At 55.9% G+C, this 23,573-nt stretch overlaps 1 protein-coding gene across 1 annotated transcript in view; it reads right to left on the bottom strand.

Annotated features, from left to right (window-relative positions):
* Positions 1 to 18,339, bottom strand: part of LOC308506895 (maestro heat-like repeat family member 5) — a 50,631-nt gene extending 32,292 nt beyond the window's left edge. Inside the window, exons 1-6 of the mRNA XM_081070890.1 lie at positions 18,276 to 18,339; positions 7,497 to 7,633; positions 6,197 to 6,342; positions 5,433 to 5,561; positions 2,524 to 2,683; positions 1,336 to 1,388 (exon numbers count right to left, since the gene is read on the bottom strand). Coding sequence (XP_080927016.1) covers positions 1,336 to 1,388; positions 2,524 to 2,683; positions 5,433 to 5,561; positions 6,197 to 6,342; positions 7,497 to 7,633; positions 18,276 to 18,307 — 657 coding nt within the window. The 5' untranslated portion in view covers positions 18,308 to 18,339. The remainder of the gene's footprint in view (positions 1 to 1,335; positions 1,389 to 2,523; positions 2,684 to 5,432; positions 5,562 to 6,196; positions 6,343 to 7,496; positions 7,634 to 18,275) is intronic.
* Between the last annotated feature and the right edge of the window lie 5,234 nt (positions 18,340 to 23,573).

The following is a 23,573-nucleotide window of genomic DNA, read 5'->3' as shown; positions in this document are numbered from 1 at the left end:
TTTTATTTTCTTGATCAAGGAGTTTATCACTTTGTCAATCTTTTTTTGAATAATCTACTTTGGATTTTATTCTTTCTCAATAGTTTGTCCCTTTACAAACTTTCTTTGACTTCTACTCTAGTTTTTATTATTTCCTTCCTTCTACTTACTTTGGGTTTAATTTGCTCTTTTTTGAGAGCTTCTTAAAGTGAAGGTTTAGATAATAGGTTTTATCCCTTTTTTTTAATATAGGCATTTAAAAATAGAAATTTCTAAGCATTGCTTTTTGTTGAACCCCACCCATATCCATATGCTGTGTTCTCCTCCTCAATCAGTCAAAAATATTTCTTAAGTCCCCTTGCGATTTCTTTTTTGACCCATGGATTACTTAGAAGTGTGCTAATTTCCAAATATTTGGAATTTTTCCAGATACATTTTTGCTATTGATTTTTAATTTATGTTCTGGTCAGAGAATGTACTCTGTTTGATTTCAGACCTTTTAAATTTATTGAAACTTCACACATGGCTCAGCAATGATGTGTCTCGGTGAATATCCCGTTTACATATGAAAGGAATGTCGATTGGATCAATTTGGTTAATTAGGTTGTTCAAGTTGTCTACATCCTGAGTGATTTTCTGTCTAATTTTTCTATTAATTACTTGTATTGCTGCTGGTCTTATTTCTACTAGATACCATTTCATTACGACTATTCTGCTGCTGCTCTATGATGATAATATCATTTAATGAGGACTTCCTGTGTATCACGCGGCACCAAGCCCTTTATATGGATTATTTCCTATAATCGTCACAGCACACATTTGAGCTAGGTACTCCCATCTGACAGATGAGGAAACTAAGGCATGGAGAGGCAAAGTAGGTCATCCAGGTCACACGGCTGTGGTTGGCTAAATTAGGACTCGAACCCAGGTCTGCCAGGGTCCTGCGTCCCTTCTCCCAGCCACATCAGCCCTCACATGGTGGGTGGTCAGCGATGGATGTGCATGACACCACGACTCAGCAGTGGCAGCTTCAGTCCACCCGCCCTGCTTCCTGCCTGCCCTCTTCTCACAGCCTCTGTGGCCTCCTCTGTCATGAACCCAGCCCCCAGGATGGGTGGGAAGGGCCTTGTATGTTCTGAACAGTAAGCCTGCCCTGTGCCAGGCTTCTAGGGGCCAAGGCTCAAATCCCAGCTCCCCCAGATACCAGCCCCAGGACCATGTCAAGTCCCCTCCCCTCTGTACACCTGTTTGCTCTCCTCCTGGGGCTGAGCAGGTGCCTATCCATGTTGGTTTGCTGCCTGCTCCCCCATCCTGTTATCCCCACAAAAGGCCCGGAAGGCCGGGTTCCCTCCCTACCTGGGTCAGCTGCTCTTCCCAGCGCGCCTTCTCTGCCTGGTTGAAGAGTTTCTCTGTGGGAGAGAGCGGTCACTGGAGGCCAGGCTGAGGTCCACAGCTGGGCCTGGATCTCAGACTCCATCTCCCCCACCCTTAGGACTCTGTCCTGCCTCTGCCTGTCCCAGCTCCAGGCTGGAAGTGAGCTCGGGGAACTATGAATCATGCTTGAGCTTGGCGTCCAGACCTGAGCTGGAGTTGTGGCCCTGCTGGCCTTGCTGTGTGACCTCAGGCGGCCATATAAGGCTCACCAATGGGGAATGGAGGGCTCCCTCTGGCATGGCCCTTTAGGATATGCTGGGGTCCCCTCAAGATGGGAAAATAAGGGTCAGAGGGGGGGCACTGTGAGATGGGAAGCCCAACCTCAGAGGGAGTGACTGCTTTGAAGATGGCCCCGGGGGTCTCAGAGGTCACCCCAGGCACAGAGGGATCACCACCCAGCCTGCCAGTCCCAGAGCAGGGGTGCAAAGCCTGGGCAAGTTGGGGCCGGCCTCCTCCCAGGCCTTAGTGTTTAAAGTCCCAAGCACGGCCTCCTCCATTGGCCTAGAGGCCTCCTCTGCCAGGTGGGCCACCCTGTAGATGGCAGAAGCTGCCATACTTGTGTCCTCCCACTGCCCTCAACCCCTCGCTGACGCTGCTAACAAATTCCTCCCTGAGGCCCTGAGGCATGCACACCATTCCGTCCTCAAACTCCTACTCATCCCTCAAGACACAGCTGAGACTTGGCTGCCTCCTCTGGGAAGCCTTCCCCAATGACCACCAGGGCAGCCCAGTACCTCCCCAGCTGGGCAGCAGTGAGCTGCTCGTGCTTGTGAAGGAACGAATGGGTGACTGAACGAGAGTTGGCGCGTGCCTCCAGGGAAGGTCCTGATGCAGGGAGCCTGGCACGTGGCAGGTGCTTAGTCAGCATTTGCTATCTTGCATTAGCTCAGCCCTCATCCTGGCAGGACCCCAACTTACAGTCGAAATGGGGCAGCCCGGGAGGGCAGTGTCACCCTTTCACAGGGGTCCCGACCCAGCCGGGCTGGCCAAGGGGAGGCGGGCAGTGGTTGGTCTCTGCCATGAGCATGCGGGATCTCTCTCCACCCCCGCCATGCTGTCTGGAGGCAGAGGGTGGCCTGGGGTGCCCTGGGACCCAAGGGCAGGGCGTACTGTCAGAGGTCAGGATGCCCATCACGTAGAGCAGGCTTCGGTGTGGGAAGACGCCCGTCAGGACCTCGGTCTCCAGGTGCTGGGTCACCCTGTGCCACGAGTGCCTGCAGACGGCCACCAGCATGTTGCTGGCCGTGTCCTGGTACGCCTCTTCCAGCTCCTTTGTGGGGGGGAGGCAAACAATGGGAGTGGGCGCTTGTCCAGAGCTCTGGCCCCCCACACACATGGTCTGCTTCTGTGGGGCGGGCAGCTATTGACCACCCATTCACTGGATAGAAAACTGAGGCCAACAAGCCAAGAGCACAGCTGGCTGGTGAAGCTCAGGCTTAGCCCCAGGGCTCGCAGCGTTGGGTGCCTCAACACTCCTGCCCACTAGACAAGCTCCCCATTGTTTGGTGTAAAACTGGAAGGGTTGCGTCTCCTAGACCCCTGCACCTGGGATGGTGGGGACGGGAGTGAAGCGCTTAAGAAGTGGTCATTTGTCTGGATGCCCTCCGCTCTCCGCACACCTGGAGCGTCCAGCATGGTCTGGAGGCGTGGTGTCTGGAGAGGGCAGTGGGAAGGCCAGGCCCTTCACAGTGCTGCCCGGGGCCTCAGCCTCCAGGCCGGACGCTAGACCAGGGTCTTCTCTGGGAAAACTGGATGGAAACCAGGGGAACCAGGAGGAAAGACATAGAGGTGCTGACATAGAGGGTAGGCAGGGGGCAGTGGGCTCACCTCATTATTCCACAACGGACCCCAAATTCTATCAATCCCACCCCATCAACTCCTAAGCACTGCAGACAACCATGCTGGAGAAGGCCTGGGACGTGGGAGAGAAGAAAACCCACAGCCACAAACCTGATGCAACGCAGAGCAAAGCAGCTCGGAGGAAACAGAGGCTGGAGAGAGATGGAAACGTCAAGCAAAACCCTCTTTAATATCCTCTGAGAGATAAGAGAAGGTACTGCATCCGTGAGTGTATAGGCGGCATGACACAAGAGAGGAAGACTCCGAGAACAGAATCAAGATCTCCTGAAAGTTAAAGACGCGAGGACACAGGTGGGAAGCTAAATTAGAAGGTTCAGAAGATAATAGCACATCTTCAAAGAGCAGAACAAAGGGCAGAGAGATGGAGAAGGAGAGGCAAGGTAAGAATGTAAGGATTCGTGGGGCAAGCTGCGCCTGGGGGTTGGGCATTCCTGGAGCCCAGAACAGTCACACAGGGACATCAGCAGCGAGTGAACGGAAGCCATTTTCCAGAAAGAAAGGAGCTAAGCAACCAGACTTCAAGGACACATGATTGCAAAGCCTTGTGGCTAAAAACAGACCCAGAGCGAGGCACACCACCGTGGAACCACAGAGCGTGCAAGACAAAGAGAAGGTTCCAGAAGCCTGCCAGCAGAAAGGCAGGCTGTGGATAAAGGACCCATGTTCAGAATGGAGTCTGTGCAACCGCACGGGGGCGGGCAGGAAGGCAAGAGGATTACCATCTCTCATGCTTGGTCCACAATGAATAGAACAGATATTTCCAGGAAAGCATGATCTCCAAGTTGTACTTCCCAAGCACGCTTTCTCAGGAAGAGAGAGAGTAAGTGGGAAAAGAGGAAGGCTTGGGGTACAGGAGATGGGGGTGAGCAGTGGGAGTCCCAGCCTGGGCTCGGACACTGAGATGCAGGAAGGTGTGCTCGGCCCGTCTGGACCTGGGTGAGGACGTGCCTACTTTCCCCGGGAGTCCTGGACCAGCTCGTGGCACCCACACACACGCCTGCCCCAACCCACGCTGGCGTCGGCCCTCTGCCCTGGCCCTGCCTCATGCTGACCCAGAGGGGCTCTTGTCCACCCTCGGGGGGCTGAAGCCGGGCCACCACCCAGGCACTGGTGAGCCTGCCCATCCTGCAGTCTCATCCCCCTGGGTCACACCTCCCTGCACCATAACTCGCTCTTGTTAGGTAACTATACAGAGATGCACATTTAAAATACGCCTGATACACGTCACGATCATGAGCTACATTTTTTTAAAAAATGTAAAAAAAAGACTTAAAAAGAAAAGAATGTATAGGGTGTGGACCTATCTATTTTCTCTATTAATCACACTAGAATCACACACGGACGTCTTTGCGGGGAGAGTGGGACTCCGCCGTGTCCCAGCTGGGCCATGACTGCAGGCGCGGCTCCTAAACACAGCCCCTTGGTTGGGCCCGCCTTCGGCAAACGGGGTCGCAAGCACCTTCGGAGTGCAAGTATGCCCCTTCTGGCTTTGGAGTGCCGGGGCGTGGACCTGCCGTGGTGGGCCTGCCGATCAGCCCCGCTCTCCGACATGACTCGCGGAGTGTTTACCGACTAGTTCCCTCTGGGGCTGCCCTAGGCTGGTGTTCTGAATAAAATCCATGGGCCCCCATGCCCTTGGAGGCGTAATCAACCGAGACAGCTGGCCAACTCGGGGCAGCCCCTGGACTGCAGCCTGTGGAGCGGACGGGGTGGGGGTTGGGGGAGGGTGGTTCAGGTCTGAACCTGTAATTGTGGGGGAGGCAGACCCTGAAGGGGGGCTGCCGAGAGCTGAGTTACAGCCTGGGAATGGGTAAGACTGGCAGACTTCCAGAGGCTGGGGTGTGGCAAGCAGCAGTGGGAATGGTAAGGAAAGTGGTGGAGAGAGGAGATTCCTGAGCCCACCACAGGGCAGGGACCTGCGGGGAACCTGCTCACAGGCCCTGAGGTCTTAGACAACAATGAGCTCCCTGAGCCTCACCTTTCTCATCTGCAAAATAGGTGCATGAGGTTGTCAACCTCTCTGAAGGGGCTGGTGGCAAGACAATGAGAAAATGGACAGAAGTCGCTTGGTTTACCACAGGCCGGGCAGTCCCAGCCTGTGTGGATCCTGGGGCAGCTGCCTGCCTTTCTGGGGGGCCCTGGGGGGAGGGGAAGCCCACCGTGGACTTGGTCATGTTCTCCAGGGCCAGCTTCATGAAGATTTCCGTCCATCTCTCCTCCAGGGACTCACTGGCTCCAATGACGGTCTCCAGGACTTGGAGCAGCCAGAGCTTGTGCCGGTTGGAGATCTGAGGGTGGCAGGGGGGGCAGAGGCTCAGGGACAAGCAGGGCCTGGTCATGTGGGGAGGTCCGTGGGACCATCGGTGAGGAGAGGGTGAGGAGGCCCGAGGGGGAAGATCCCAAGAGGCTGCGCTTGGCCACTCCGCTGATAACCATTTAGTGGACACCAGGCCCTGAACCCGGTTCTGCAGACAGATGGATATGAATTTGTCCCTATACGCAGGGAACTGCCGGGGGATTTTAAAAGCATTCCATCTGTAAAGCCAGTTCGTTGACTTATTGCCTTATTCACTCATTCATTAAAACTCAGACAGATCTCCCCCCAATCGTCCACCCAGCGTCCACCCGTCCACCCATCCATCTCTGCCACTTAATGGCTCTGTGACTTTGGGCAAATCACTGCCCTTCCTTAAGCCTCAGTTTCTGCGCCTGTGGGGCTCATAATATCAGTATCATGAGACTGTTCTGAGGTTGGTCAGTACACGTCGGTCCACTTTGCCCTCCTCCTATCCCCCCACAACTCAGTGGACGGATAAGGAGTTTGACGTGTCCCAAGTCCTGTAGCTGCTGTATGGAGAAGCCACAAGGTGAGCCCTCCGCTCTGCTCCCCAGGCCTCCCCTGAAGGGCCCGAGCAGCTCCCACCTCGGGGTTGTCTGTAAAGTAGTGATACGTGGTTTCCAGCACCGCGCTGGGGGCCCCATGAGCCATGTCCTTGATCTTCTGGATGATGTGCTTCAGGCGGTGGGGGTCTAAACCATTCAGGTCTCGGAGCGCCTTGAAGCAGATGGCTGAAGCAGATGGCAAGAGGGTGTGAGGGTGGGTGGGCATGGGAAGGCCTCCTCGCGCCGCAGGCTCGTGGGGCAGGAAGGGGTGGGGCTCAGGTAAACGGCGACTGGAGAACTGAGCGTAGTGGGAAACCCTGGGCCTCCTGACTGTCCAGTCTGTCCTTCTGGGCTTCAAGGAAGGAGAAGGAGCAAGAACGCATGCAGGTCTGCTCACCTTTACTCACCCATGCACATTTCCACCCATCATTGATTCAACTGCCCTTTCATCCATCCGTTTGTCCATTCATCTGTCATCCACCTACACACTGATGCATCTGTCCATCTACCTGTACATTCATACCTATGTCTGTCCATCAGCCCATCCATCCATCCGCTTGTCTATCTGTCCTTACTCTCACCCACCAACCCACCCGTTAATAATTTATCCACCCACACACCCATAGATCCATCCATCCGCCATCCATCCACTCAGCCATATATTCGTCCATCCACCCATCTACCCAGCATTCATCTATTTTTGAGTCCATCCGTGTAGTCACCCATTCATGAACTAATCATACATCCATCTATCTCTCCATCTATTCGTGCCGTCATCCCCTCGCCCTCCATCCAGTCATCCAACGTTCGATGAGGTTCACCCTGGGGGGTCATGGGGCCGTGAGTCGGGGCTCAAAGAGGAGTCAGGGCCCAGCTCTGTTCTGAAGGTGCCTCCAGCCCAGCCCAGTATCAGTGGACTTTGGTTCTGCGGGGTAGTTGTGTAAAAGGCCCTGGGCACACAGAGAGGGCAGGGGCAGTAAATCCTGACTAAGGCGGAGAAACAGTAGGGACTGGCTTCTCAGAGGAGGTGGAAACTTGCCTGGAAGGATGAGGGCAAGTCACCCTTTGAAAGGGGAATAGCCTTCCAGTGAGCGGGCCAGGCCTAAGCCGAGGCTGTAAGGTGTGAAAGGTGTGGGAGGAGAGTGAGCTGTGAGAGAGAGCATTTTTGGGCTTTGGATGGCACCTCGGAGGCATAAAGAGGCTCTGCTGCAAGGGGCACTGTGTCCACACCCCTGCCACCCTTGATCCCGGAAGGTGGACACCCCCGGCCCTCATCCCCAGCACTTCCTTGCATGCAGGGCCATCATGTGCTGGAGCCCGGGTCCAGGGCGGGGAGTCACCTGTGTTGTAGGCTTCCTTCAAGAACATGCTGTGCTCCTGGGGCCTGAGGGCAGCCTGGCTGCTATGCGACTTGCTCAGCAGGATGGCGGTGGGATGTGCCGGCCTGTCCCTGTGGGCAGAGTCCTGAGGTATCTTCCTGCAAGAAAGGTCCATCACGGATTCGGAGGTGTGGGAGGAGATTCTGAAATGGAAAAGGGTCTTAGGTGTTTGCACCTGGGAGACTTGTGTGCATTCATGGCTGTGAGTACCACAGATACTGGGGGCTGCCGTGGTCTGGGTCAGGTGTGGCCACATCTTTCCTTTCGCCCACCCTTACGTTCAGTGGACTGGCTGAGCCCTGGCAGGAGGGCAGGGGTCTCATGGCCTCAGGGACATTCCTGAGTTGGCAGCATCACCCATGGGACTTCCCAGCAAGTGTTGGTGGGACAGGCATGGCTGGTACGGCCTGGAGGGTTCAGGGTACAGCATCCCCAGTTCCAGCCCTCGTGCTGTCTTGGAGGAGGGGCCAGTCTTTTCAGCACCCCACGAGACTGCCCTGGCTACCCACTCCTCACTGGTGGGGTGTTGGAGGGAGGTGTTGGAGGGGGTGTTGGTGGGGTGTTGGAGGGAGGTGGGGTGTTGCAGAGGGTGGAGCAGCAGCCATGAAGCTGGGTGTGCTGTACCAGTCCCACCTGTGCCCCAGGCCCCACCATCCTGGTGCTTCAGGATGCTTGTTTGTGGGAGACATGGAGGTGAAATGTGTAACGAGAGCAAGGGGGGCGATGGTGCCCCTTAAAGCTGGTGTGTGCCCGCTTCTCCTCTCCTTCCTTCCTATTTCCTCTTGCCTTCCTCTTCTGCTAGTGTGGGGTCAGGATTCTCTTTGACTGTGTTCATTGCCACAAGGGGCCAAAAAAGAAGGCATCCTTCATTTTCAGGGTTCTGCCCACGCCAGGCGCTCCCACAGTCCCCTTCAGGAGAGTCTCCGTGGCAGCAGTGGGTTTTTTCTCCACCTGCTTCACCACCTCATTGCTTGTTCACACTCAGTTCCCCCTTCCCAACTACCTGCCACGGGTGAGATCTGCTCTCTCTAGGCTCTGGGGATAGAACAGTGAGCAAGATGAAAAACAAACAGCAAATCTGATAGGCACGTTGTGTGTCATACTAGCAGGAGGTTCATCTCAATATTTTATCCATTCATCTGTTCTGCCGTGTACGAAATGTGTCAGATCACGTCACTCAAAATCCTCTTGAGGTTCCCCACACAAAAAAAGGCTACTAGAACTAAAGAGTGAGTTCAGCACATTTGCAAATATAAAGTCAGTATGCAAAAACCAGTCATATTTCTAGATACTAGCAATGAATAATTGGGAGATGAAATAAAAAGTTACTCATATAATAGCACTAAAAATCATGACATATTTACATATAAATCTAACAAATAATTGCAAGATCTACAGTGTGTCACCCAAAATAAGACCTAGCCAGACGATCAGCTCTCATGCGTTTTTTTGGAGCAAAAATTAATATAAGCTCCAGTATTATATTATATTATATTATATTATATTATATTATATTATATTATATTATATTATGTTTATTATGTTATGTTATATTAAAGACCTGGTCTTATATTATATTAAAATAAGACTGGGTCTTATGTTAATTTTTGCTCCAAAAGACGCATTAGAGCTGATGGTCTGCCTAGGTCTTATTTTCGGGGAAACACAGTATGTACTGTAAAGTACAAAATAATGATGAAAGGAATTAAGGAGACATATACCATGTTCATGGATTGGAATACTCAATAGTCTTAAGATACTACTTTTCTCTAAATTTATCTAAGTATTTTGTACAATTCCAATAAAAATCCCAGCAGAATTTTTTTTGTAGTAACCAACAAATGCTTTCCAATTTACATGGAAAAGAAAAGGAACAAAGATAGCCAAACAATTTCGAAATAGAACAGAGGTGGGGGCGCGACACTACTTTGTAAAGCGTTGTCATGAAGCTGTAGTCATTGACACAATGTGGCTTGATGAAAGCATAGACATATGAAGTAATGGCACAAAACATGGAGTCCAGAAAAAGACCCCCGCATATAAGGCCGACCGATATTTGATGAAAGTGCAAAAGCAACTCGATTAAGAAAGGACCAACTAGCGGTACTGCAATTATTGGATATGCAGGTGCAGAAACCCCCCGATTTATGCCTCGAACTATGTACAAAAATTACAATAGACCTCAGACCTAAAAGCAAAACCTAAAATTCTAAAACTTCTAGAAGAAAAGGTAGGAGAAAATCTTGGTGACCTTGGGTTAGACAAAGATTTCTTAGCTGTGACACCAAAAACACTACTCATAAAAGAGAAAGTGATAACTTCGGGTTCATCAGAATTAAGAACTTCTGCTTTTGAAAGACATCTGTAAAAAAATGAAAAGATAAGCTGCAGACTTGGAGGAAATACTTGCAAATCACGTATCTGATGGCGGCCTATGTGCAGGATATCCTCGTGTGAAGAACACAGGACAAAATGAAGCAAAAACCACAAACAACCTAACAAAATATGAGAGATTGGAACAGACATTCCACCAAAGGAGGTCAACAGATGGCAAATAAGCACATAAAAAGTGCTTGACATCATTCCACACAAGGGGTGCAGATTAAAGGCACAGCTGAGACATCATTACGCAGGGACTAGAGGAGAATCAGGAAGCTGGAAACCGCCAGGTACTGCTGAGGTGGCAGGAAGCTGGACGTCTCCTACGTTGCTGGTGGGAATGCCAAATGGGACAGCCCAGGTGGAAGGCAGTTTGGTTTTCCACGCCTAGGCATGTACGCAACTGCAGTGACAACTTATGTTCATACAACAATCTGTACACAAATGTTTATAGCAGCTCTGCTTGTAATAGCCCCAAATGGAGCACATCCAAATGTCCTTTAACTGCTCCATGCCCTGGGGCTTCATCAGTGAACAGAACACATAGAAACCCCTTCCCTTGTGGCACTCACATTCTTGGGGGACAGACACGATGGACAGAGAAGCTGTGTACTTGTGTCAGCTGGGGACAGTTACATGGAGGAAAATCAAGCGGGACAAGGAGTGGATAAGCTGTGGGGGTCAATTCTGAATGGCCTGTTTGAGGGAAGCTTGGCAGAGGATGTGCCCAGTGTGTGTGTTGGATGACTAAAGAAATGAAGGAGTGATGAATGAATGAAGGCATTCTGGGAATAGGGCAGCTCCCTCGAGGTGAGCACAACTTCCTGCCGGAGAGCGATGGGCACCTTCCTTCCCGTCACCTCACCTCCACTGCCACCAGTGAGGATGGCCATGTGTTGGGTGACTGATCCCACCCACAGTCCTCACACCAACCTCACGAGGTGGCAGGACACAGAGAGGCTCCCTGACCTGTCCCGGCTCGTACAACCCCTGCAGGACGGTGCTGGCTCAGACCTGGGCCCCGACCCCAAAGCTGCATCCCGGGGAGCTGGACTTTTCACATGAAGCCTGGGTGGTGCCACCTCTGTGGGCATCTCACGCGGGTTGGAGCCCGGCCTCTCTCTGTGTCCCGGAGGGGCCTCGGGCCAGGTGCCGTTGGCTACAGGCATGACTGAGACCCCTTATCTCGCCCCAAACCCGCGTCCCAGCCCTGCCATGACCAAAATTGAATGTATTTTGAAATACATAAAAACGATAGGGACAGTTAGGTAAGCAGCTGCAGACTGGAGGACGTTCTAGAAGCCATCCAAGACATGGCAGAGGACGAGGGAGGTCTGACACACACACGGAAACTACGGCCTGCAGACCGAAACAGGATTCACAGGCAGGCACAAAGTTGTTTCCTGCAACGGCCCGCAGGCAGGGGTCGCAAACCAGTCAGCTCTGGAACTGCCCAGGGACAGCCTGAGAGCCGGGTCTCTCTGTGCCCCCACGGAGGGCGCCCACCGTCCTGGCAGTATGAGGAGGCAGGGGAGAGAGCCTGCCAGCCGGGAGGCTGGAGCGCCCCAAGTGCCCACTCAGGATGCTGGGGACACTGGGACCCGAAGGCCCTGGAGGAACCTTCCCTGAAGAAGCTGAGGCTCAGGGAAGCAGGCAGATGGTCTGTCCACCCATTTACACCTCCGGCGAGTGTGGATGTGGCTCGTGACACCGCTGGTTCTCACAGGCAGTCGGCAGCCACCCAGCCGTGCAATGGCAGAGCCTTCCTTTGAATTCAAGTTCCCCCCTCCCGGCTGCCCCTCCGCCACACCAAGGACTGCAGGCGGGGGCCCAGCCCCACACCCCCAGATGCTCCTGGCGGTAGGACCACTCCCTCCTTGGCTCAGGGCCTGACTGTCAGTCCTTGCTCCCCACACAAAGAGGGAGAGGCCAGGCACCCATGAGAAGCAGGGCTTCAGGGTCCCCTCCTGCGTTCCCACACATCCTGGCCGGGCACTGGGCTGACCTGGGGTTCTGGGGCATGGCTGATGACGCCCTAGCAGCCGTGCTGTGGCTGCGTGGCTTTTCGGAATGCTGTCCGTCCATGTGGGGATGTGGATTGGAGAACCCACAGGCACCAGCCGCTACTCTGTCCTCATGCCCGAGGGGGCAGCCCTATCTCTAGGCGTGCCCTGCCCCGCCCTGACCTCACCCCTGAGGTCACAATGGTTCTAGTGTCCATGGCACCTTTCCAGGACAGTGTCGTGGCAGCAGACACTGTGTTTCCGGCACAGCGTGATACGTGTGTGTGAGTGTGTGTGTGCACGCACATACTTGTGTTCCCGATGTGGTCCTTCCAGCTCTGGTTCTCAGCTGTCCCCGTAAGACCCAGGAACCCAGCCCCGCCGCCTTGACTGCAGCCTGTGAGGCCCTGGGACAGCAGACCGAGCTAAGCTGGGATTCCTGACCCAAGAAACTGTAAGATAGTAAATGAGTGTGTTTTAAACACTACGGTAGGGGTCCTTTGTTACTCAGTAATAGAGAACTACTACACATTCCGCGTCAGGAAAAGGTGGCAGAGTCAGGATTGTGTGTCACTTCCCATCACACTGGGCCACGGCCCAGCTGCACGGCTGCAGAGTGGAGCTGGGTCCAGAAGGCAGGTCACTCTGGAGTGGAAGGGTCTGCACATAGTCCAGTTTGTCGGGAACCCCCCGCCCCCTCGAGTTCTTCCATCTTCCCTTCACCACAGAGGGGACTGGACAAAAACTGGGTCCATAATTCATGAGGGAGGGGCCCTGGGAGGCCTGAGCCTGCAAAGCTGCCAGAACAGGCGTTTGGAGAGCGCCTCTCCTCTGAGAACATCCCCCCCATCCTCGGGCCTGCTCCTGCCAGTCGTTTTGCCTGGTGGCTTTGGCCAGTGGGGTGCTGGAGTCACCCAACCGGCTTCATGACCCGTCCTTAGGTTCGCAGCAATTTTGAGAGCTGGTTGTTAAATGTAGCCATAGAAGCTTGTTGTTAAATGCATCATATTAAAAACAGGGAATGAATGCCGCACACTCACAACTTCGCGATTATTTGTGATTCACGTTACCTTGGCCCTGGCGGTTATTTATAACGAGGCATATACATATATGTGGTGAGCTACTGCGCGTGTCTGCTGGCCTCCGCGCAGCGATACGCCACAGGTCTCCTGGGGCCGTCACTGTGGTAGCAGGAAACCAGTGGTGGTGGGAGATTTACACCATGGAAATAGGCAACGCCACAAGTCAGCGCCTTTTTGTTTTGGAGAGTGCCTCGCTAAATGTTTGCCAGGCTGATTGGGCAAGGTGGACCAAGCAGGTCCCCTCCCTTGGAAATCTGGAATTGGGGCCAAGAGTGAGGCCTTGGGGTAGGGAGTGGGGTCACCTCCTTAGGACTCCACGTAGAAGGGAGGTGAGAGAGGAAGGAGTACGGAGAGAAGCTGAGGCCTGAGGGGGACGAGCCCTGGGGGATTCAGAGGTCCTGGCCCAGACTTTCCAGGCCTCCTTTGTTCTTGTGGGTTCCTGGAATATCCTACATAATTCATACCTGGATTATGATGAGGCAGATTTCTGTCACCTCTTTCCCCAAGTCCTGGCCGGCCAAACGAACAGGCTGCTCTCGAGGTGGAGCCCGGGGAGGCTGGATGTCAGGGGCTTTCAGCAGGCCCTTCTCTGTCAGGGGTTTTCAGGCAAACCCACCTCGGCCTATTGACACATGGGATCTGACCCTGTGCACGTGGTCCTACCCCTCACTGCGTTTGAAAATGGTCTGCTGACAGGGTCCAGGTCTCTGGTGTGTCTCCCCATCAACCTCTCAGGAATCAGGAAGCTGTCAGCACCAAGAGGTACAACCTGTGCTGGATATGGGCTCCCCGCCTCGTGGCTGCTTCTCACAGCCTGGGAGCCAGGTGTGCTCACCACTCTGACCTTGGCACTCAGAGAGGGTCAGGAACTGGCCAGAGGTCACACAGCAAGCAGTCAGTGGTGGAGCCAGGCTCACACTCATGCTCTCCAGTACCAGCCCAGGGCACAGATGAGGGCCAGGGACTACCTCCCATTTGACCCCCAGAGTGCCTGCTCCTCCCCGGGGTGCCTCCCAGTCCCCAGGGTATGAGCCAGGGGGCCAGGTGTGCCCGCCAGTGCCTCCCCTCGAGGCCAGCAGATGGCGCCACGGGCCCAGGCAGGACTTCCAGCAGGGAATGCCTTGGCAGGATGGAGGAGGGCTTCAGTGACATGCTCTCCCCCACACCACAGCCCACCTGAGCCCAGAACGGCAGGTCAGGGTGTGTGGGCGGAGGGGACTCTGACATCCCACCGCCCAGGGGTGGCCCTGGGGGTGCAGAGACTGGGACGCGGCAGCCATGGGAGCGCCCCATCTTGCTCCCACCTCCGTGCCTTTACAGACTTTCCCCTTCCTGGGTTCCCTCCGGCTCCAGCTGCAGCTGGAGACCATACAAGACGCTGCTGTTACTGCCCCAAAGAGAATGGGCCTGACTCAGGGCCCAGCAGCCCAGCCACCGAGCCTCCCCCTTCTGTCCCCTCTGACTCCTCCCTCCTGCTCCAGCTCCAGTCCCCCTCCAGGACTTCCTGGCTCAGGGAGTCACTCCTCTCTGGGCCTCCTGGGGGGTGGCAGTGGGGGCACCAGCCTGACAGGCCCTTGTGGTCCCTGGCCCCTGGGGTGAGTCCCGGTCCTGCCCGCCCAGGCTGTTCCGTGCCCAGCACAATCCTTGTCTGCTGGAGCCCGCCCTGCCCGTCTTTGCTGAGGGCCCCGCCAGGCCTGCCCCCGCCCCCAACCCTCAGCCCTGAGTTCTGATGCAGACAGAAGGGGAGGAGGTGGTGGGGGTTAGGACTGCACAGTTCCACTCGCTTCACCCTTCTGGGTGGGCCTGAAGCAAGGCTCTCCCTCGTGACAGTGTCATGCAGTTCATTTTTTGGGGGGTATTTCTGCCCTACCACCTGGGCTCTGCTGGTAAGATACAGGCTCCCACCCATATGGGGGCCATAGAGTTGTTGAGACTGGGCTGCTAATGGCCCTGGACCCGGGAGTGCCCGTGGGATGTGAAGGCTGTGGTCAGGAAGGGTGGCCAGCCTCTACCGGGCCACGGCCTCCCCTGCCCTGGGAGCACTTATAGGATGGGGGCCGTGGACACTAGAGTGACCTAAGCAAAGGGAAAGTAGGGTCATGGGGATTGGTGGGGTGGGCAGAGGTCTCTGAGTGCCAGGGTGGGGTTGAGACGGGTCCAGAAAAGGGTCAGGTGAGCTGCAGGGGTGCAGGGAGGGGCCACTGTGCCTGCTGACCCTCCACAATCCCCCCACCTCCCAGCCCCAGCCCACTTCCAGGTGGGGCCCCTTTAAACACAAGGTTCTCTCCTCCCCTGGGAGGCCCCTCCCTCAGTCTCCTGGGTAGCCAGGTAAACAAGCTTGACCCCAGACTGCTGACATGGCCTCCCCTTGTGCCAGGGACCACAACCCCACAGGTCTGACCCCTCCTCCAGTAGCTACTCCAGGTGAGACACGTGGTGGGGGAGGGGTGGGAGAGGAGGGGGTGTCGGTGGCACTGGGGCTCTGAGAATGTGGGGGAAGAAGCAGCCACCCCAGCACCTCTGCCTGGGGTGAGGCTCGGCCGAGGTCACACAGCAGGACAGGGCTGCAGTGAGGGCCTGGGCCCCGTGCCCTAACAGGCCCTTCTTTCAGCTTCCTTCGAGGACTAGCTGCCCTGAGCTCTCCCAGGGGTCCTGCAGCCCTCGCACCACTGAGCCTGGGGGGGGAGCAGAGTCCTCCTCACTCCTCAGGGCTCTTTCAGATCATTCTCTGACCCCCCATCGCCAAGCACCTCCCTAAAACCCCACTGCTGGATCCCAAATCCTCCGAAGTACACAACCACTGCTCCTACTGGGGAGGAGCAGTCATCCACCCAATCTGAGGTCACTCTCCCCTCCCCACCACTCCTTGAATTTTGGACGATGGCCACTGACCCTCTCTCTGTCCTGTTGTCATCCTATCAGTGATTTCTTCCCTCCCCCTGGCCCATCAGTCCCCCAGACTCCTCTCCACTGTCTTGTGCCCCACCCAGCGACCCACACTCAGGTCATGCCCTCGGCCTGGTCAGCATGAAGACGGCAGCCCAGCCCTGGGAGTCTCACCCCAGATCCGGCCCTCTGGCGAGGACTCCTGCAGGACTCCCGCTGTGGAACCCCAGTTCACAGTGCCTCGCATGTTTCCACCTCCTCCCACCTGTCCTCCCTCCCTCCCTGGCCACCCCCTCCCTCCTGGCCCTCTCCTGTTTTGTTCTACCAGCCTGGCAACCCCCTGCCTGCTCCCCACCTGGGCCCATGCAGCTGAGCAGAGCTGGGATAACTCAACCACACCAACACTCTTTCAATACCTGACTGCCAGCCTGAGGGGGTCTCCAGCACACTGGGTCCCACCGCATCCCTCCTCTCTCTTCTCACACTCAGCTGCTGGCCGGGCTCCCTCTTTCAATGAGAAATGAAAGCCATCAGAAGAGGACTCCTGTGGGTTCCTGGCACCACGGGCACCCGCCCACCTGCACCTGTCCCCGAGGGCTCTGTCCTCCCCTGCCTGCTCCCGTGCGTGACCCATCCCTGTTCCCAGCCAAGACCAGCTCTGTGCTTATCCCATTTCCTCCTCCTCACGGCCCTCGCTCCAGCCTCATTCCATCCTCCTCTGCTATGTCAGGACACTGTCTTCACCAGGTCTTCCCAACAGCACGGAAAACGTGGCTATTTATCCTATCATCTCTTGACCCCACTTCCCTTTTAGCTAGATTTCTCTGCTCCCTATTTATAGCAAAACTCCTTGAAAGGTTATTTATACTTGTCGTTTCCCAATCTTTCCCTCCCATTTGCTCTTGAACCCACTCAAACCAGCCCTCCCTTTCTGGCACTTTACTAAAGCAGCTCTTCTCCGGGTCACTGATGACCTCCACGTTGCTAAACACGAGGTGCGCGCTCAGGCCTCATTTGATGGGACCTGTCGGCAGCTCATGGCTTAGTCTCCCCGCATCTTTGCTCGGCTCCTGGTTTTCCTCCTGCAGCTCTGCTGGCTCCTTCCAAGTGTCCTTGCTGGCTCCTCTCCTCTCCCTAACCTCATCCAGATCTGCGGTTTTAAACACCATCTTCCAGGTGTCTGTCTCCATCCTGGAACCTTCATCCCAACTGTGGACCCGCAGCCAGCTACCCTCTGCTCCTCTTCCCCAGCCCGTGTAAAGGCCCCCACTTTCCAAAGTTAGACTCTTGGCTCCCCACCCCAACCTGCTCCTCTCTCTGCTGTCCCCATCTCAGTAAATGGGGCCCCCTTTCTTCCAGCTGCTCAGGCCCCAAGCCCCAGTGTCTCCCTTCTTTCTCCACTCCTGCTCCTCACCCATCAGCAAATCCTGTCGGTTCTATCTTCACGACATAGTCAGAGTCTGAGTACTGCTCACCAGCACCCTGGCCGAGCCAGCAGCCTCTCTGCCCTGACTCACTGCCCTTGCTGCCTCACCATCTCCCTGCTGCTGCCTTTACTCCACCCACCGGTCGGCACCACAGCAACCACACTCACCTGGCTGACGGCAAGTCAGATGCTGTCACTCCTCTCATGAGCACCTGGGCCCTCTCCTCTCCTCTCCTCTCCTCTCCTCTCTTGGGGGCCCCATCCACAACTTCCTCTCTTCTCTACCGCTCTCCCTCACCCCCAACCCACAGCAACACCTCACAACCGCTTCCCTGACTGTCCTCTCGCCCGCTGGGACTGAGTTCGAGTCCAGGCCAGACCCAGACACCAGGGCAGCCCTGCACCTCCAGCCGTTCGCCCCGAGGCCTGCAGGGAGGAGGTGTCCTTGAATGTGGGCCCCCACAGTCCATTCCCTGCACAACCCAGCATCAGCTTCAGCAGAGAGCAGCCAGGTCACCCCCTTCCGGTCACCTCGGTCTGTGGGATGAACCCAACGTCCCGAGGTAGGGTTGTGCGGTAGGCCCTGAATGGTCAGCCTGGCCAAACTATCCAGACTTCCTCCCAGTATGGAACTTTCCACCCAAATAATACTTAGTGGGGTATGCTGGTCCGCACCCTGCGGGGCTTCTCCACCCTTCTTAGCTTGTGATGCTGTCCCCTCTCCGCCAGCACATGGCCTCACCGCCACCTTTCCAGGCCAGCCCGGTGGCGCGTCCCCCCTCCTGCCCCTCCCATCCCTTCTGGTTTGGGGGCTCGGCCTGTTGCACGATGCTCACCAATCCTTACCCCCCCGTGGCCCGATCCTGCAGGTGCTGCTGTCCCCCAGGAGCTCCCCTTCCCCGACATTTATGGGGGGGACGCTCAGCTCTGGGAGGCGCACTTCCGCGGCATCGGACGCGCTTACCGGGCTCTGGGCAAAGAGGACGACTTCGCCATCAGGGTGCTCACCGAGGACTTCACGCTCCCCTTCCCGTTTGCCTGGCCACCGGGCCCGGACCCGGCCTGCGGGCCGCTCTTCTACGACCCGCACGACCGGACCGGCTTCGACTTCCTGCTGCGGGGCCCGGGCGCCCTGCCCCCCGCGCTGCTGCGGCCCCTGCACCGCACGGCACAGGCTGCGCTGCGCAAGCGGCGCCTGGAGCGCCTGGCGCTGAGCTACGCGCGCGCGGGGGCCGGCCAGCGGCCCGGCCTGGTGCTGCTGGCGCCCGGGCCCGCCACCACTGCGGCGTTCCCGGGGACCCCCGAGCCCGACACCCCTTGTGGGGGCGCCCCCAGACGGGGCTAGCCTCCGTGCGGGCCTCAGAAAGGTAATAAAGAGTGTCTCTGCTTCTCCTGTCCCCCGTCCCCGCGAGGCTCTTTGCTGGACACCCCTGGACAGGCATCTGGTTCCAGCTGGATTCCTGAAGCTAGGCAAAGGTTTGGGCCCTGATCTAAGCTGGGCCCTCAGGCTAGGCCTGCTCCAGGGTGGCACGGGAGAGCCACATGGGTCTCAGATGGATAGTGAGGGAAGGAGTGAAGTCAAAATGGCAGGCGGCTCAGGCTGGCCAGGCCCCAGTGGCTGTCAGAGGGAAGAGGACCTGGGACTGGAGGCTGGTGGGTGGGCCTCACAGAGCCTGCCCGCTGGGCCTCGCCACAGCCCTGCGGTGGGTATGGGTGTCCCCGCCCCACAGCTCAGGACACCCAGGTCCTGCATCCTCCAAGGAACAGCTGGGATCTGATTCCTGCAGTGTCTGACTCCAAGTTCAGCAGTTTTCACATTTTCCATGATGGAGGCATCGGGATGTGGGGAGACAGAGACTGGAGAGGCAGAGGGACGGGCAATAGGTGTCAGAGCAGAGAGAACGGGACATGGGAGCTGGGAGTCCAGGGTGCATGAGGGAGAAGCCAGGACGGGAAGGGCAGGAACGTCGTGCTGCACAGCCCAGTGTGCCACTCCCCTGCTGCCCCATTGCTGGCTCTGGGTAGAAGGGCTGCCTTTGAATCCCTGAGCTGGGAACGGCCACGAGTGAGCTGGCTGTCATCTTGCGCGTGTCTGCCTCTGCAGGTGACAAACCCTGGCAGAGGCCTGTCTACCGTGGGCTGACGGGCGGCAGGGCAGAGCCACTGCGTGTGTGACTCCGCTGACGTCCTCCTTTGCCCTGCCTGCCAAAGGCCCAGGTTTCCTCTTGTTGGGGTTTGGGTTCCAGGAGTGCAGGCTAGGTGGGTGGGCCGGGAGGGTGCGTTCTCACTCCGGTGCAGATGGAATCAGAGCTTATTTTTTTCACCTTTTCTTTGAATCCAGCAGTTGTTTATAGCTTCTCAGTAATGAGCAGAAATGGTTTTTCCAAAGCCTTGCTTGGTTTATTGGAGCAAAGCTCACCTCTGGAGGAGGAGGAGGCCTCAAGACTCTGGAAGAGGTGTGTCCATCTTCCTCTTCTCCGCCAGTGGCCCCCTGAGTCCCTTGGCTACCACTCCAGGCTCCTTCCTGTCCACGGAAGGAAGGAGCCTGTGTCTCTTCACTTTTAGAGAGATGCACAATAGTTACGCATGAATTGTGATGGGGCAACAGCAATAGTGACACTCGGTGGTATATATTCTCTCTTGTGTATTGTTTGGGTCTCCCCAGAAGCAGTCCCTACTCATGGATTCAAGTTTAGGAGGTTTATTTGGGAGGTGACACTTGGAAAAATGGGGGAGGAGTGAGGAAGTGAGACAGAAGGAAGGAAGGCAGTAGTGGGCATGGTACACAGCTACTTTCCCCTGTGGGCCACTGGAGGTCGCCCTGGGGACCCTAGGAGACAGTGTGGGGTGTGTCTCAGAGCCGTACCACCCCAGGGACAGGAAGCCGAGTGTTTAATCGCTGCTTCCCCGAGACATTGACTCTCTGGCAGGTGCACTTGCAGAACGCTGAGCACACACGTCTCTCGAAAACAGAAATGGAGAGTAGCCACTCGGAAACTTTTATAATAAGTTGACAGAGTAATTTCATGACTGTGGAGTGTAATAATAAGAACTTGGGGTTTATATTTAGAATGTCTCTTTAAGTAGGAATTTTTCCAGAAACGTATTTTTATGTATTTTTTTAAGTAGAGAATTTTCTAAAAATGTATTTTTAATGTAGCTTATAAAGTATTGATCTGTGACAGATTGAAAATAAAAAGAAAAAATGCTGGTCCTTTACCACCACCAGTTGGAGAAGCATTGACCTACGGAACAAAGCCCCAAATGAGTAACGTAATAAAGAAACAAACATGATAAAAAAAAAACACAAAACACAGCAATAAGTACTATGAAGAAAGTGAATAGGGACAGACGCTATTTCAAACAGGGTGGTCAAGGAGGGCCTCTTGGAAGAGGTGGCATTTAAGTAAGATTGGAAGAATGAGGGGGAGCCAGTCACGTGTCTATTGGGGAGGGGCTCCAGGCAGAGGGGACAGCATGGGCAGAGGCTGGAAAGTAAAAAAGAGTTTCACAGGTCATAGGACCAGAAGCAGGGGCTGTGAGTACTCTCTGGGGTGAGGCTTTGGGGGATGACAGACCTCGGCATATTGGGTCCTCCACCCACTGACTCAGCCTGGGATCTAAGGTGCTGTCACAGTGCCTTCTCATGGGTCCCTGGGGGACGTGGGAGGTGTCATCAGTCAGGCCCATGGACTTGACATGGCAGTGGCGAGAGCATCGGGATGTGGGGAGCTGTTTCCAGCAGGCTTGTCCTCTCTCCCAGGGGCTGACACTGTCTCCTCGTCTACACCAAGTGTGGCCACCCCTCCTCTGTCCAGGGTCCTGATTGTCCCCTCTGGAGCTGGGGCGGCCTGCTATTTCTCCCCTCAGCCCCAGAACACACCTCTCCATTGCCCTTACTGGGGCACCGACAGCCTTGCCGGCAGTTAGCATTACCAGCGAGCAGCAGCCCCAGGAGGGCATGGCTGTGACTTATTAGCGTTCACTGGGGAACCCCCTGCTCCTGGGACACTTTGTGAAGGTGCGAATGTAACCGGGATAGAAGTTTGCTGAGCAGAGACTGGGTGTTGCAGGGGCCCTTTCCATCTGGGCACAGGCAGAGCCCTGGAAAGAGGGTCGGACGCAGGGGCGTCGGCTCAGAACCCTGAGGCTGGGTTCTCTCTACCTCACAGCCACCACAGTTTTCCCAGGGACACAGGAGACATTAAACCCCTCAGTATTAGAAAGGAGATGACTTCCCACTTGATTTCTGGGCTGATGGGAACAGGGGCCAGAGGGGGGCCCTCCCCTCTGTTCCAGTTTCCTCAGGAACAGGCTCTGAGGAGCAGCGAGGATGTTTTAATTAATTGCAATTACAATCTTCAAAGGAAGCCAAGAGTTGAAAGTTGTTCCTAATTACTGTGTTATGATGTCAGTCGTCTCCCCAAATTGATTGTGTTAGAATTTCTGATGGGGGATTAATTGAGTTGCTGCGAGGACCCACTTTGGGTCCGTCCCCCTTAGATAAAGCCCATGTTCAACCGGGCAAAGGCACGGGGCCGGAATGGCAATGAGGGCTGGGCCGGGGCAGCTGCCTGGGTGAAGATCTTCATGAAAGGTCAAGGCCAAGGGCATCAGGTCTGGAGTGGAGGCATGGGATGGTCAGGTGGGCTCTGTGTGGTCACCAAATGTTTCCCATTCCTGCCTTCTGGCACTGCCCAGGGCAGCACTGCTCTCCCAGCCCCTTTAGGCTGGGTGGCGCCAGTGACTAGTGCTGGCCAATGAGTTGTGGGCACTATGGCTTCTGTCACCGCTGGGCCAGACCATCTGTTGCCAGTGCAAGACCCTCTAGAATCTTTTTTCCCTGTGCCACGTGACTGGTGCACTCAAAACAGTGGCTCGTCCACCAGGCTGAGTCAGGAGGCACCGGCAGCATGACTGAGAAATCACCCGCCGTTGCCCCAGCCCCTGAGATTTGGGCATGGTTTCTTCCCAGGGCATAATCTGGCCTCTCCTGACTGCAGGGCCGGCTGCAGAGTGTACAGGCCCCGAGTATGTGGAGCCAGGGGCCCTGTTCACAAGTTAGTAAGAATTCACAACGGTGACAGCAGAGCGTGAATCCAGCACTGTGTCCCTTTGAGCGCGGGTCTTTGTGTGACTACTGCTCAGGTCACCTGTCTTCAGACCTGGTTTAATTGCTTCCTTTTTTTACGCCTCAGTCTCTTCATCTGTGACAGTTGAGGACTGAATGAGGTGGAGGAAGGCTGTGAGTATGTGTCAGGAGGTGCTTCTGTGGGCCACGTGGCAGATGGACCAGTAGGCTGTCTCCGTGCTCCTACGGGGCTCGCTCCCCTCCTGTCTTGCCCAGAAGCGCCTCCAAACTCCTGTAATAGGTAGTCACTGAGCACCTGCCGCTCTTCACACATCGTGTGCTGGGACCAGAGGAGCGAGGCCCAGGAGCCCCTGCCCTCCGGACGGCCACAAGCATACCGGGGTCCATGCTATGGGGTGTTAAGTGGCTCAGAGCGGGCCAGGCAGGCCGGGTGGGTGCTATTTCCTGTAGGTCAGGGAGGCCACTGGAGAGGGGAGATTTGAGCAGGACCCTTAGAGAAAGGAGGGCGGGAGGAAGACAGCTGGGGAGGGAGCCCAAGGGGAGGGGAGCCCAGAGCCCAGGTGGGGCCAGGCCCTGATTGAGGGGTCTTCGGCTTGTCCCATGGGTGGGTTTGGAGGAGAGAAATGATGTAATTCCTTGAATGCTTTAGCACATGCATTCCTAAGGGGGGAACGACATTGCCCCCAAGGGGAAAATTCAGTTCTTGGGGGATGAAGAGATCTTACTCTTTACGTACGAGGCACAGACGCAGGTTCAGTAGACAAGCAGACGCACAGCTCCACTGTGGTATTACCATTTCGTGGAGGGCAGGTTAAGAAAAAGTGCGTGGCAAGGTCCTTAAGTGTGTGTGGGTGAGACAAAGAAAGAGGTTGGGACACACTAGTCTGAAAGGGTCATGGTGCTGCCATGTGTTCAAAATAGATTCGGGGGCCGCAGAAAGGGGGGGGCTGCTGCAGAAGTGCCGGCCAGCGTGCCGGGGGTCCCCCGGTGGGCGGGGCAGCAATGGCTTCCTGACAGGAGTCTGGGGTGCCCTGGGTCTGGCCGGACCATCCTGCTGAGGTGGGGAGTTGGGGGACCCTGGCATGGTGCACGCCCTGAATGATGAAGGCTTGTGGGCACACAGGCGTGTTGGGGACGCAGGCTCAGCTCAGAGGAGGACGTGTGTGGGGG

This window comes from Rhinolophus hipposideros (genome assembly GCF_964194185.1).
Source record: "Rhinolophus hipposideros genome assembly, chromosome: 13".
Taxonomy (NCBI): Eukaryota; Metazoa; Chordata; class Mammalia; order Chiroptera; family Rhinolophidae; genus Rhinolophus; species Rhinolophus hipposideros.
Note: the sequence above shows the minus strand (reverse complement) of the source record. Positions and strands in the feature narration are given on the sequence as shown.